The sequence below is a fragment of the Ammospiza nelsoni genome, chromosome 22 (assembly GCF_027579445.1).
Source record: "Ammospiza nelsoni isolate bAmmNel1 chromosome 22, bAmmNel1.pri, whole genome shotgun sequence".
NCBI classification, from domain to species: domain Eukaryota; kingdom Metazoa; phylum Chordata; class Aves; order Passeriformes; family Passerellidae; genus Ammospiza; species Ammospiza nelsoni.
Genome location: NC_080654.1, coordinates 6,548,245 through 6,561,789, shown reverse-complemented (window position 1 = coordinate 6,561,789; position 13,545 = coordinate 6,548,245). Strand labels below are relative to the sequence as shown.

The following is a 13,545-nucleotide window of genomic DNA, read 5'->3' as shown; positions in this document are numbered from 1 at the left end:
CAACAGTTGGGAAACGTTCATTTAATAACTTAATTATTATAATATCAGCGTTATTTAGCACTTAGGCAGGGCCCTGCTGCGGGATAACAAAACCCAGGGTTTATAACTGAGTCTGATCTGACCTGACCGTGGCATCACAGAGCGCTGAGGGGTTGGGATGGACCTGAAATATCTCCTGTGCCCAGCCCTGCCACGGATGGGACAATCCCAATCCCACCCTCCCGGCCCTGCCCAGCCTGCCCTGAGAGCTGGCACCACAGCTGGGCAGCCACGGCTCTGTGTGCCCCTGTGCCAGCTGTGCCACCCTCACAGGCTGCCCAATACCCGTAATTGTATTGTGCCCAAAATCCACAATTGCACGGTGCCCGATATCCAAAATTATATTGGTGCCCAATACCCACAGTTATATTGGTACCTGATATCCAAAATTATATTGTGCTCAATATGCACAATTATATTGAGCCCAAAATCCACAATTATATTGTGCCCAATATCCACAATTGCATTGCTGCCCAATATCCAAAATTATATTGCTGCCCAGTACTCAAAATTATATTGGTGCCCAAAATCCACAATGATATTGTTCCCAATATCCACAATTATATTTTGCCCAATATCCACAATTATACTGCTGCTTGATATCCACAATTATGTTGTGCCCAATATTCAAAATTGAATTGCTGTCCAATATCCACGATTATATTGCTGCCCAATACTCAAAATTACATTGGTGCCCAATATCCACAATTGTATTGCTGCTTGATATCCACAATCATATTGCTGCCCAATATTCAAAATTATATTGCGTCCCAATATCCACAATTATATTGCTGCTGGATATCCACAATTATGTTGTGCCCAATATCCAAAGTTACATTGGCGCCTGATATCTACCATTGTGTTGCTGCCCAATATCCACAATTGCATTGCTGCCCGATATCCACGATCATATTGCTGCCCAATACCCAAAATTTCCCTCCTTCCGTTTTTACCCGTTCCCCCCTGTCCGGCCAGCCCAGCTCCCGATGCAGCTCCTCCTGCGGGCTCCCTCCATCCCCTGCATCCCCGGAGGAGCTGCGGTGTCCCCGCACCCCTTCTCCTCCCCGGGGGGATCATTCATTCTCGGGGGGACATTCCCGCTCTCCCGCCCGGCTCCAGCTCAATGCGGGGACCCCGCGGGCTCCCCAAAATCCATCGAACCCGCGGACACGTGGAGGGCGTGGCTGCTGCACGGCGGGGCGGGGCCATGCAAATGAGCAGCGTTGTAATGGTGAGGGGCGTGGCTATGGACTGCACAGGGATACGGCAATGGGGCGTGGTTATGTAAATGAGGCGCTGCGTATAGAGATACGGGGCGTGGTTATGGAAATGAAGGTGTGTATATGGAAATAGGGGGCGTGGTTTGGGGGTATGGACGGTGCCTCGGCCGCGGCGCGGGCGGTGGAGGCGGGGCCGGTCCCGCCCCGCGCTCCCGCCCAGAGCCCTCAGAGCCCCCGGAGCGCGGCGGCGGCCGCAGAGACAGCGGCGGTACCGGCGCGGCCGCTCCGCACCGCCGGACCCTCCGCCACCGCCGGCCCGTCCATCACCGCCAGACCCTCCGCCACCGCCCCTCCGCCATGAACTCGCTGCTCTTCGGGGAGATGGCCCGCGCCTTCTCCCCCACCGCCGCCGCCGCCGCCGCATCCTCCTGCCCGCTGGGCCCCGGCGGCGGCGGCCCCGCGGCGGCCGGGGGGGGCCCGCCGGTGACGGCGGCGCTGCGGAACGACCTGGGCTCCAACATCCACCTGCTCAAGGGGCTGAACGTGCGGTTCCGCTGCTTCCTGGCCAAGGTGCACGAGCTGGAGCGGCGGAACCGGCTGCTGGAGAAGCAGCTGGCGGCCCAGCAGAGCGAGCGCGACCGCCGGCTGCGCTACAAGACCTTCTCCCGGGACCAGGCGGTGCAGACGGACGGCGGGACCCCGCCGCTGGTGCCGCCGCCGGGCCCCGGGCACGGGCCGCTGCCGTCGCCGCCGCACTACGGGCGCCTGCCCGGCACCATCTGGAGCTACACCCAGGTGCGGCGCACCGGCGGCGGCGGCCTGGAGACCGTGCAGGGCCCCGGCGTGTCCTGGGTGCACCCGGACGGCGTCGGGGTGCAGATCGACACCATCACGCCCGAGATCCGCGCCCTCTACAACGTGCTGGCCAAAGTCAAGCGGGAGCGCGACGAGTACAAGAGGAAGTGAGTGATGGGGGATGCGGGCGGTCCGCGCTGCACTGCGGGGAAACGGGGCCAGCCCTCCCCGGGAGCGCCCGGGGACAGCGGGCACCGGCTCCCCCTGCCCGGGGCTCGCTGCGTCCCCGGGCTCCTGGAGGGGTTTTTCGCCCGGGGGTTTGGGGGTTGAACATCCTTTGATACCCAGAAAACTGTGGGGTGCATCCCTGCGGGGATGGAGAGCCTGGATCTTGCAAGGAAAATTGTCAGCTTAACTTAAAAAACAATATATATACATATATATATATATACACACATATATACGTATATATAGTTTTTTGTTTGGAAGGGAACTAATCCATTATTAATATTGCATCGCATAGTTACTCCTAAATTTAGCTCGCCTTCAGTTTTTTTTTATTTTTTTTTTTTGGTCTGATTACTCCAGTAGTCGCCCGTGTGTGCCAGCTCCCTGAAATGAGCTCAGCGCTGCAATATTTGGGTTGCAAATACTGCAGGGCAGGGTTTGCACTCCGAGATGTTGCTCGGAATTGGCCAAAACAAAAGCCTTTGTAAGGCCGGCGGGTCTGGAGGTGTCCCCTGGCCTGTGGATGGGCTTGGAATGGTGATGGATGGCGTTCCCTTGGATCGCTGTTTGTGTGGCAGAGATGGAGGCCAGAGGGGAAAAAAATGTACTTGGGCTTCTGCAGGAGATTCCTGCATTGTGTGCGGAGCTGCTGCCCTTCGGGCTGCCGTGCGCTCTCCCGGCTGCAGTTTGGGCGGGTTTAGCCTCAAAATGCATTTCCTGCCCTCGGGGCCGGGGTTTTCCCTGCAGAGCCCCCCGGATCCGGCCTCATTTCCCGCATTATTTCCCGGCTCCGTGGCCTGCGGAGCGGGGCCGGGTCTCTCTGCCCGGCTTTGCAGACTGCAGTGAGCTCAGGGCAGCTTTTGTAACAGCCTGGAATCAGCTCTAGGTGAGGTCTCCATCAATGCGATGCAATGGATTTCTTGCACACCTCTGTCCCATATGCTGCCTCTCCAGACCCTTTTTCTATGTAGCCCTTACACATAGATGTAGTTTTTGTCTAACAACATTTTCAGGCCCTCTAGTTCCTTTTTTGTGACAAATCCAAACAAATTTTCCCCTGCCCCCATTTCCTAGGCCATTCACGCTGTTGCAAACCTCTCACATCTATCTCCCATTTGATTCCTAGACTGAGGAATCCCATTCAGTCTTAATGTAGAAGCTGCTTTGTATTTAATCATTCCTTGGTCCCTTTTTTATTTCATTTGCAATGCTCCAGCTTGGTTTGTCAGATCAGAACAATATGAAATATTTCCAGACTGATGTGGCTGTGGGTTTGGACAGGGAGGTGATAACATTTGGACAGGGAGGTGATAACATTTCCTAGGAGGGTTTGGTGCCCCAGCTGGGCTCTGTGCCCCTGTCCTGGGCTGGTGCCTGTCCCTGGGGGTGCCTCGGGTGCTCTGTCCCTGCTGTGGCTGGAGAAAGGAGCTGCTCTCTGTTTTCCAGCCTGCTGCTGTGGTGGCAAGAGCTGGTTTTGGTTTCTGTGGCCGGTCCCGAGGAATGGGAGGAGCAGGGAGCACAAAAAGTGGTGCTGGATGGGGAAAAGGGATCCCACAGCATGTGGGGTGTGGGATGTGTCACCAAAACTTGGGGCTGCTTCTCCTTTTTCCATGGATATTTCATTTATTCCTGCTTCTGGGGGAAGAGGAGACTTGTGGGCCTTGAGGTTCAGGTTTACTGCTTTTACTCACTTGTGTAAAGCACATTTTCCCCCCAGTCTTTCTTACACACTCAAGGGTTGCATGAACCAGATAAATTCAGCAGAGCAAAGGGGAGCCTCAGATCTTATTCCTGCCCTTGAAAGGTGTTTTCCTTGTGGGGAAAACAAAAGTAATTAACAGGAATCAACACGTTCCACCCCACGTTGGTGGTGTTGTGTCTGCAGCGTGCGTTGGATGGGTGCTCGTTTCTCTGGAGCCGGAGTTGGTTCTGTGACCTTCAGTCCCACACGGACAGCACACCCTTGTTTTTGGGGGTTTGGCTTTTTCCTCAGGGCTTTGAGGTGCCTTGGGTGGGCTCAGGAAGCAGGAGTGAGCTGTGAGAATTCTCTGGGTGCTGCAGGGCTTGCATGGAGTTTGTGCAGGGCTGGGCTGCTCTGGCACCTCTCTCTGTGTGTGTGCACTAAATGCCCTCTTTGGGGTTCCCTCACCCTGCTGGGATCCCTTGGATGCTCTGGGTTTATTTAGGGAGCCCAAAGAGCTCCAGGTGGGACAGGAGGAGCCTTGTGCCTGTCTGGGGTTTATGGAGAGCTGGGCACCAGCACAGGCCCCCAGCCCAGGTGTGTGAGCAGGGAAAGAAGGAAGGAAAAAGAAAAGGAAAAGAACTTTTTATTGCTCAGTCTGAGAGCCAGCAGAGCCCACAGCCTTTGTGGAGCAGCCAGGCCTTGTCACCTCACCCAGCAGCCCCCAGCCCATAGCCAAAGACCCTTAAGCAGATATTGATAATTCCATTTATCTCCTGGGGCAAGAGAGGCTTTTCCCCCTTTCCAGGGTGGCTGCTTGGCCCAGGAGCTTGTGGCCACCAAAGGTTTGTGGTTTGAAGCATTTGGCTGTGGGGAAAAGCCAGGCAGGGGATCAGAGGGACACCAGGGCAGTGCTGGGTGTGCAGGGCTCACCTGGGATGTCTCACATGCCCCACCTGGGAACTGGTGCAACCCAGAGGGGAAATAATCCCTTTTGTTTCCTTTCTTTTAAGGGAAAAGCAGCCTTGCTGCTGTGAAACAACAGTGGGAGATCACCCAGGATGTTCTTGCCAATGGAATTGTGCCTGTGCAGTTTCTGGGATTAGCAATGGCTTCATTTGGGGGAAATTTGGTGATTTTCTTTGTTCTGTTCCCTCAAATAATTTTCCTTGGATGTTGTCACACAGCAAACCGGAGCTCTGAGAGGGCACAGTCAGTCGAGCACGCTGATCATATTTTACCCTGGCTTTTGTTTGTGTTTGAGGCAAAATGAGGAACCCAGCAGATATGTCAGTCCAAAACTGCTTTTGCTTTTTCCTCCAGGTGATGATATTTTACTCAAATGATGTATAACTTTGCGCATTTTCTACTCATTGTGCTGCCTTAATCTCATATTGTTTTTAGCAATGATCGTGGTTTTACACAAGATTATGACTTCAGTGCAGCAACTGGAGGAGTTTTAGAGGGAAAAGGAAGTTAAATTAATTTTCTTTTTTTTTTCCAGCTATACTTGCATTTAGAAGAGCTTTTGGACATAGATCTGACTCCAAATCAGATAATTTATTGTTTATCTATCGGAAATTTTGTAATTTTTACCTCTTGTTACCCTTTTAGCAGGAAAAAGCAAAACTGTGTTTCTGCAAGACTGCACTTTTGCAGTGAAGGCAGCTCAATAAAAAAGCATTTTCAGGGACAGCTAATTTAAAACAGAGCAGAGTCACTTTTTGAAATTGAAAACACTGAGGTGAAATGATTTTTTTTTCTAGACAGAATACTAATACTAATAATAAAAGTGATAATAACAATGAAAATAATGATAATAATCAGCCGTGGTGCTTCAGGTGCTGGGAGGTGAGCCCGAGCAGGGCTGGGATCCAGGCTCTGTATCCCCGGGTTTGGGGTTGGTCCCTTCAGGTTATTCAGGAGAAAATTCTGGTTTTATCTTTATCTGCCTTTGGGGGAGCAGTTGGGGTGAGCCCAGCCTGGCCCGGCTCCTTTGGGGGTCTTTGTCCCCATGTGGGGACACTCGGGAGCCTCAGCAGCCCCGGGGCACGGCAGGGAGGGCCCTGGGGAGAGTGAGTGGGATTTTCCCCCTAATTAATTAATTATTGTTAATCAGTGACCGAGGGGGCTCTGCTGTGACAGTGCGAGGTGTGGCAGTGATAGCTGGGATGTGTCCCTGCCTCTGGGCTGAGCTGTCACCGTCCCGAGATCCTGGGGGGAGCTGGCACAGCGGCGGTGACAGGGACAGTGGTGATGGGGACAGTGCAGGTGTGACAGTGACAGTGGTGGTGCAGCTGTGACAGCATCAGTACTGCTGTGATGGTGACAGTGGCAGTGTAGCTGTGACAGTGGTGGTGACAGCAGCAGTGCAGGTGTGACAGTGACAGTACTGCCGTAGTGGTGACAGTGGCAGTGCAAGTGTGACAGTACTGCTGTGATGGTGACAGCAGCAGTGCAGGTGTGACAGTACTGCCGTAATGGTGACAGTGGCAGTGCAAGTGTGACAGTGACAGTACTGCTGTGATGGTGACAGTGACAGTACTGTTGTGATGGTGACAGCAGCAGTGCAGGTGTGACAGTGACAGTACTGCTGTAATGGTGACAGCGGCAGTGCAAGTGTGACAGTGACAGTACTGCTGTGATGGTGACAGCAGCAGTGCAGGTGTGACAGTGACAGTACTGCTGTGATGGTGACAGTGGCAGTGCAAGTGTGACAGTGACAGTACTGCTGTGATGGTGACAGCAGCAGTGCAGATGTGACAGTGACAGTACTGCTGTGATGGTGACAGTGGCGGTGCATCTGTGACGGCAGCAGTGACAAGTGGCAGTGCAAGTGTGACAGTGACAGTACTGCTGTGATGGTGACAGCGGTGGTGAAACTGTGGCAGTGCAGATGTCACAGTGATGGTACTGCTGTGATGGTGACAATGGCAGTGCAAGTGTGACAGTAGCTGTGCTGCTGTGACAGTGGCAATGCCCCTGTGACACCTGTGACAGTGACAATCGCAATGCCCCGTGAGAGTGGCGGTGCAGGTGTGACAGTGGCAGTGCAGGTGTGACAATGACAATATAGCTATGAAAGTGACAGTGCCCCTGTGACAGTGGCAGTGCAGGTGTGACAATGACAATATAGCTATGACAGTGACAGTACAGGTGTGACAGTGGCAGTGCCCCAGTGCCAGTGCAGGTATGGCAGTGCCCCAGTGACAGTGACAGTGCCCCTGTGCCAGTGACAGCACTGCTATGACAGTGGGCAGTGCCCCAATGACAGTGCCCCTGTGCTAGTGGCAGTGTCCCTGTGACAATGGCAGTGTCCCTGCGTGTGGCAGCCCAGCTGGCTGCAGCCATTCCCTCCTTTGGTGGCTGTCCCCAAGGCCAGCCCAGCGCACATTTGTACATTTCTGGTTCCACCATTCCCTGTAATTGCTGCAGATATTGAGTCTGCCAGATGTTGCTTGTCTTTCCCAGCACGGGCTTAGCTGGCACTCAGAGCTGAACTGGAAATAATTGTTTTACCTCAGGATGGTATTTCACTGGCAAGATTAATAAAGTCCACTTGGAAAAGAGATTATCTTAAATTTGCTGCAGCTGGGAAGGACAAAGATTATCATTGTCAAAGGCAGCGCGCGTCAAAACTCACTGCAGCTTGTTTTTTTTTTAGAGAGGGGGAACTTAATAAAAATGTGCTTAAGATAAGCCCTGGAGGAATGTCTGAGAACTTTTAAGGCTAAAATATCAGCAGTAACAAGATGCAAATGTTCTGCATAGAGCCAATCAAAAACAAATAATTTTTTCATCCCCCTGGAGGAATGTAAGCAGCGTGGCAGACCTGTCCCTGCCTCGATTGGTCACAGGGCTGGCAGGAGCAATCTCTGTGCAAAGCCACCTCTTTAATTCTGCTATTCCTGCTTTTCTTTTTTCTGTTTTAGAGGCATAATTGTTTTTCAATGTGGCTTTTCGCAGAAATTCCGGATTTTCCACTGCTTCCAGAGTAGTGGAAAATCCCTGGTCTGGGGGATTTTTGGCTGCCTCTTACAAGATGTGAAGTTTGATATTAAATGCTGGCTCTGCTGAAACCTGAGACTCAGGCTTGAAAAGCCCCTTTTTCCCTGGCCTGGGAGAACATCAGTTTTCCTTGTGGAGAAGGGATAAAATTGCCTGATGTGAAAAACCCCTTGGCTGTGTGGCACAAATATCCAGCTGTAATTGCTGGGTGGAAAGTGGCTCTGCTTGGAGCTGTGCAAGTGAAGCCCCATAAGAGTAAAATTTCCTTAAATAATTCCATCTTTTATTGTAAAATGCTGCTGCAGAGACACACATTTAGGGTACACATGGTATCTCTCACAAATCTCAGGTTTATTTCTTTTTTTCCAGCTGGGAACTGGGATTTCTGGGCTGTATGGATGCAGGAGAAGGTTTGTGGGGAGGGGAGGGTTTCTCTTTGATCCTGATTTCTCCACAGTGGGGCTGGGGCTGTGCTTGGAAATTTTAATAGACAAAGAAATCTCTGTGTGTGCCTTCAGCTGATTTGTGATGGGAGGGCTGAGTGTGTTATGAGTGACTTGGAGGAGCTGCTGTTATTCTGAACTTTGTCTTTAAATTAGAATTAACATAATGAGTTTGTAGATGAACTCAGCGAGGAGAAAAATCCCCCCCCTCGTGTTGTGGTTGGAGTTTTAAAGGAAAAAACTTCTTGTTTCTCAAGCAGCTTCCCCTGCTGCAAGAGAACCACAGGACTGTGTGTGTGTATTTAGAATTTACCTTTTGATTCCTGCTGTGACTCACTCTGGGCTTTCTGAAGGCAATAAAACCTCAGATTTCAGCTCAGCTCTGAGGGAGCAAACCCCTCACGTAGCTCAGATCCTAAACCCAAAGAATCTCCCCAGGGGCTGCTGCAGTGTGGGCTGAGGTGGAAGCAAACACAGGAACAGTGATAACCAGTGAATTCCAGCTTTTCTCCTGGGTCTTTGGGGCAGAGATGCCTCTGGAGTGCTGAATTTGGGGCCAGGGAGGGCTCTGAGCCTCCTCCAGCTCAGCAGCTGCTGTTTCGTGGCTCAGCCTTTGTGGTGCTGCTCTGCCAGCTCCTGGGTTGGTTTCCTGCATCTGCTTTTCTCTGACTAAATTTACTTTTTTTTCCTGTGCTAGAAATACTCACAGGATGTTGTGTTTTGGTCCTGCAGGGGCCCTGTGGGTCCTTCCTAGCTTGGGATATTCTGATTCTAAATCTCCATCTTGGTGTTTAAAACCAGCCCCTTTGAACCCAGCCCCTTTAAAACCAGCGCTTTTAAAATCATCTCTTTTAAAACCAGCTCTTTTTTTGTGTGTGGTTGTATGAGAAAGGAAGAGATTTCTTCCAGGTTTTTTTGAAATTTAAAAGCTTTCACAGTGTCTGTGTGTGCATTGTTCAGAGTGGCTGAAACTCCTGCACAACCTTGTGACCTCTTCCTATTAAAAATTACCTTGCTCCAAGAGCCCTGGAGGGATTAGTGAGAAGTGATAATAAAAGGCAATAAATGATAAGAAATGGCATGAGACTGGGTGGGGGAACAGGGAAATCATGGAATCATGGGGTGGTTTGGGTTGGAATGGCCCTTAAAGATCCCATTCCAAACCCTGTGCCATGGCAGGGACACGTCCCTCTGTCCCAGCCCTGTCCAGCCCGGCCCTGGGCACTGCCAGGGATCCAGGGCAGCCACAGCTGAGTTTGTTTTTCTCACATTTCTAACCTTGAACCTCCCTCTCTTACATCTAAAGGGAAGCAATTTGCCTCCACTTGATGATAAATTTGGAATATGATTGTAGTAGGGCAATAGCCTGGGCACACTGAGAGCTTCTTGAATTTCAAATTTATTGTCAAAAATGCCTTAATTTGGGTCAGGCTCTTCTCCCAGGGAGCAGTGGCAGGAGAGGGAGCAGCCTCGTGTGGCACCAGCAGAGGATTGGATTGGATTGGATGTAGGGAAAATTTCCTCATGGGAAAGCTCCCAAAATCCTGGCAGAGGCTGCCCAGGAATGGTGGAGTCACCATCCATGGGAATGCTCCAAAATTGTGTGGATGTGGCACTGGGGATGTTCTGGCTGCCTGCTGGTGCTGAAGGGATTGCGTGGGGTGGGGGGATCTGGTTTAGATGCCAAAGAAATCAAGAACTTGTCTGGTGTTTCCTAAGCCCTGGTGTCACCTTCTCCAGGGGCTCTTCTGGTCCTGGATCATCAGATTATCAGATTATCCTGATTATCAGATCATCGTGCTTCCAATTAAACCTGGATTTTACCAGGTGATTTACCTGACTTCAGGAAACTTGGGAAGGGTTGCCTGACATTCTCCACTGCTGTGGCATCTGGGGCACACACACATTTTTACCACCACTGCATTACCAAGGTGCTGTGTTTGGAAAATTAAAAATGTTAAAAAAAATTAATTTTCAGGAAACTTGGGAAGGGTTCCCTGACATTCTGCAGAGCTGTGGCAGACACACACACATTTTTACCAGCTCTGCATTACCAAGCTGCTGTGTTTGGAAAATTACAAATGTGAAAAATTTTTCATTTTCAGCAAACTTGGGAAGGGTTCCCTGACACTCTCCAGTGCTGTGGCAGCTGGGGCACACGCACATTTTTACCACCACTGCATTACCAAGGTGCTGTGTTTAAAAATTTTTAACGTTTTAAATTTTCCAGTTTTCAGGAAACCTGGAAAAGGTTCCCTGACATTCTCCAGTGCAGTGGCAGCTGAGGCACACACACATTTTTACCAGCACTGCATTACCAAGGTGCTGTGTTTGGAAAATGAAAAATATGAAAAATTTTTAATTCTCTGGAAACTTGGGAAGGGTTCCCTGACACTCGCCAGTGCTGTGGCAGCTGGGGCACACACGCGCATTTTTACCACCACTGCATTACCAAGCTGCTGTGTTTGGAAAATTAAAAATGTAAAAAAAAATTAATTTTCAGGAAACTTGGGAAGGGTTCCCTGACATTCTGCAGAGCTGTGGCAGCTGGGGCACACGCACATCTTCACCAGCTCTGCATTACCAAGGTGCTGTGTTTAAAAATTTTTAACATTTTTAATTTTCCAGTTTTCAGGAAACCTGGAAAAGGTTCCCTGACATTCTCCAGTGCTGTGGCAGCTGGGGCACACACACATTTTTACCACCACTGCATTACCAAGCTGCTGTGTTTGGAAAATCAAAAATGTTCAAAATTAAATTCTCAGTCGTGGTTTGGAAGGCCTGGGCGCCTGTCCCGTGCCCCTGCTCGCTGTGCAGGGTGACATCAGCTGTGGCTCTGTGCTGCAGGAGGGGAGGCTGGCACAGAATGGAGCTCTGTGCCCGCTAACGAAGTGCCCAGCTCGTTAGGGAGCCAGGCCAGGGCTGAAATCCCAGCAGAGTCCCTGCAGCCCTTTGTCCCTGCATCCAGCCCTGCTCCATGTGCCTCCCTGTGCCCCACTTCCCCAAACCTGGCTCCTCTGGAGCCCTTCCCAAGGGGGTTTGGGACTCACCATGGCCCCTCAGCTCTTTGTGCTGCTCCTTCTCCCTGGGGACAGGTTCAGGGGTCTCTTTTTTGGCTTTTCCTGCCTGGGAGCAGCACCATTCCTTGCTTTGAGGTGGAATTGCCCTGTGTGTGATCAGAGCCTTCGGTTTAATCTTCAATGTGCTGCTCATTTCAGGGGGTTTGTTGTGAATTTGCACTGAAATCTAGTAAAAACCAAGGCTTGGTGTTCCAGCCTGCACCTCAGTTCCATGTAACTTCCCAAATTTCTGGGTTCTGTGGGCAAACAACTTAAAATTTCCCACTCTTTGGTTTGGTGAGCTTCATCCAGAGCTCTGGGGTTCCTCTCTGGGGTTTTCTCTCTGGGGTTTTCTCTCTGGGGTTCCTCTCTGGGGTTTCTCTCTGGGGTTCCTCTCTGGGGTTTCTCTCTGGGGTTCCTCTCTGGGGTTTTCTCTCTGGGGTTTTCTCTCTGGGGTTTTCTCTCTGGGGTTCCTCTCTGGGGTTCCTCTCTGGGGTTCCTCTCTGGGGTTCCTCTCTGGGGTTTTCTCTCTGGGGTTTTCTCTCCGGTGCTTTGGGCACTCAGGGGTGCCTGGCTTTGTTTGCTGTGTGTGCACAGACATCAGAGCTGGAAAACCTGACAGCTCCACGATCCTGGACTGAAAAGAGGAGGAATGAACTCGCTGCTCTTCATGTGGGCAAGGGAAGTTGGTCATTTGCAGTGGCTCACTCGGGGAATGCTGAGGGAAGTGATGATTTACAGCATCCCCCTTCCCTTCAGTGCAGTGACTCAGGCTGGGACCTGAGATCAAAGGGATCCTTGTTCCAGATCTGGGGTTCCACTGCAGGAGTCTCTGCCTGTGCATTCTTACAGGTAAAATCTGTCTCTGAGGGGAGAAAATACAACTGTGCCATTTTAATTTATTTTTTGTAAATGCAGCTCCCTCTGCCACAGAGCACAGAGTTGAATTGAGCAGGCCCATGGCAGATCAGGCACAGAATGTGACCCTGACCGGTCACATCTGGCTAATGAGAAAACCAGGCACTGGTGGAAATTCACTGAATTCCATAAATTGGCAGGGGGGGCATTAATATTGAATCACAGTGGGGATATTTTAATATCAATATTTAATATTTCAAACAGCTGCTGTCATTAAAACTGCTACAAGAAATCCCCCCTCTCACAGGCAGAAGAGAAATCTTCATTTCCTTCTCTTCTATATGCTGAAGCATTGGGCAGTCTGGAATATTTTCCCAATCTTTTATCAAATGTTTCCCCCAAATGTCTATACCAGAATCACCTCACCTTTGGCTCTTTCTGCATTTTTTATTTGTTTGTTTGTTCGTTTATTTATTTATTTATTTATTTATTTATATTTTTAAAAAATTTTCCCCCTCTCTTTTTTGTTATTTTGTTTCAAGAAAGGGAGGCAATGGGGATATTTAAATATTGATATTAAATATTTCAAACATCTGCTGTCATTAAAACTGCTACAAAAAATCCCCCCTCTCACAGGCAGAAGAGAAATCTTTATTTCCCTCTCTTCTATATGCTGAAGCATTGGGCAGTCTGGAATATTTTCCTAACTATTTTATCAAATGTTTCCCACAAATGTCTATGCTAAAATCACCTCACCTTTGTCTCTTTCTGCAATATTTATTTATTTATTTATTTATTTATTTATTTTTTAATTTTTCCGCTCTCTTTTTTATTATTTTGTTTCAAGAAGGGGAGCAATGGGGATATTTAAATATCAATATTTAATATTTCAAACAGCTGCTGTCATTAAACTGCTACAAGAAATTCCCCCCCTCACAGGCAGAAGAGAAATCTTCGTTTCCTTCTCTTCTATATGCTGAAGCATTGGGCAGTCTGGAATATTTTCCCAAGTCTTTTATCAAATTTTCTCCCCAAATAACTATGCCAGAATCACCTCACCTTTGGCTCTTTCTGCAATTTTTATTTATTTATTTATTTATTTTTTATTATTATTTAAAAAAAAATCTGTATTTTTTTTATTTTTTACATGTTTTCCCCTTTCTTTTTTTAATTATTTTGTTTCAAGAGAGGGAGAAATGGGGAGAACAGAGGAG

At 49.6% G+C, this 13,545-nt stretch overlaps 1 protein-coding gene across 2 annotated transcripts in view; it reads left to right on the top strand.

The window, feature by feature from the left end:
* The first annotated feature begins 1,583 nt into the window (after positions 1-1,583).
* The window catches only part of IFFO2 (intermediate filament family orphan 2), a 55,261-nt gene continuing 43,299 nt past the window's right edge, over positions 1,584-13,545 (top strand). For both annotated transcript variants that reach the window (XM_059487514.1, XM_059487513.1), the window contains exon 1: positions 1,584-2,221. In XM_059487514.1, the coding sequence (XP_059343497.1) occupies positions 1,617-2,221 (605 nt within the window). In that variant the 5' untranslated portion in view covers positions 1,584-1,616. The remainder of the gene's footprint in view (positions 2,222-13,545) is intronic.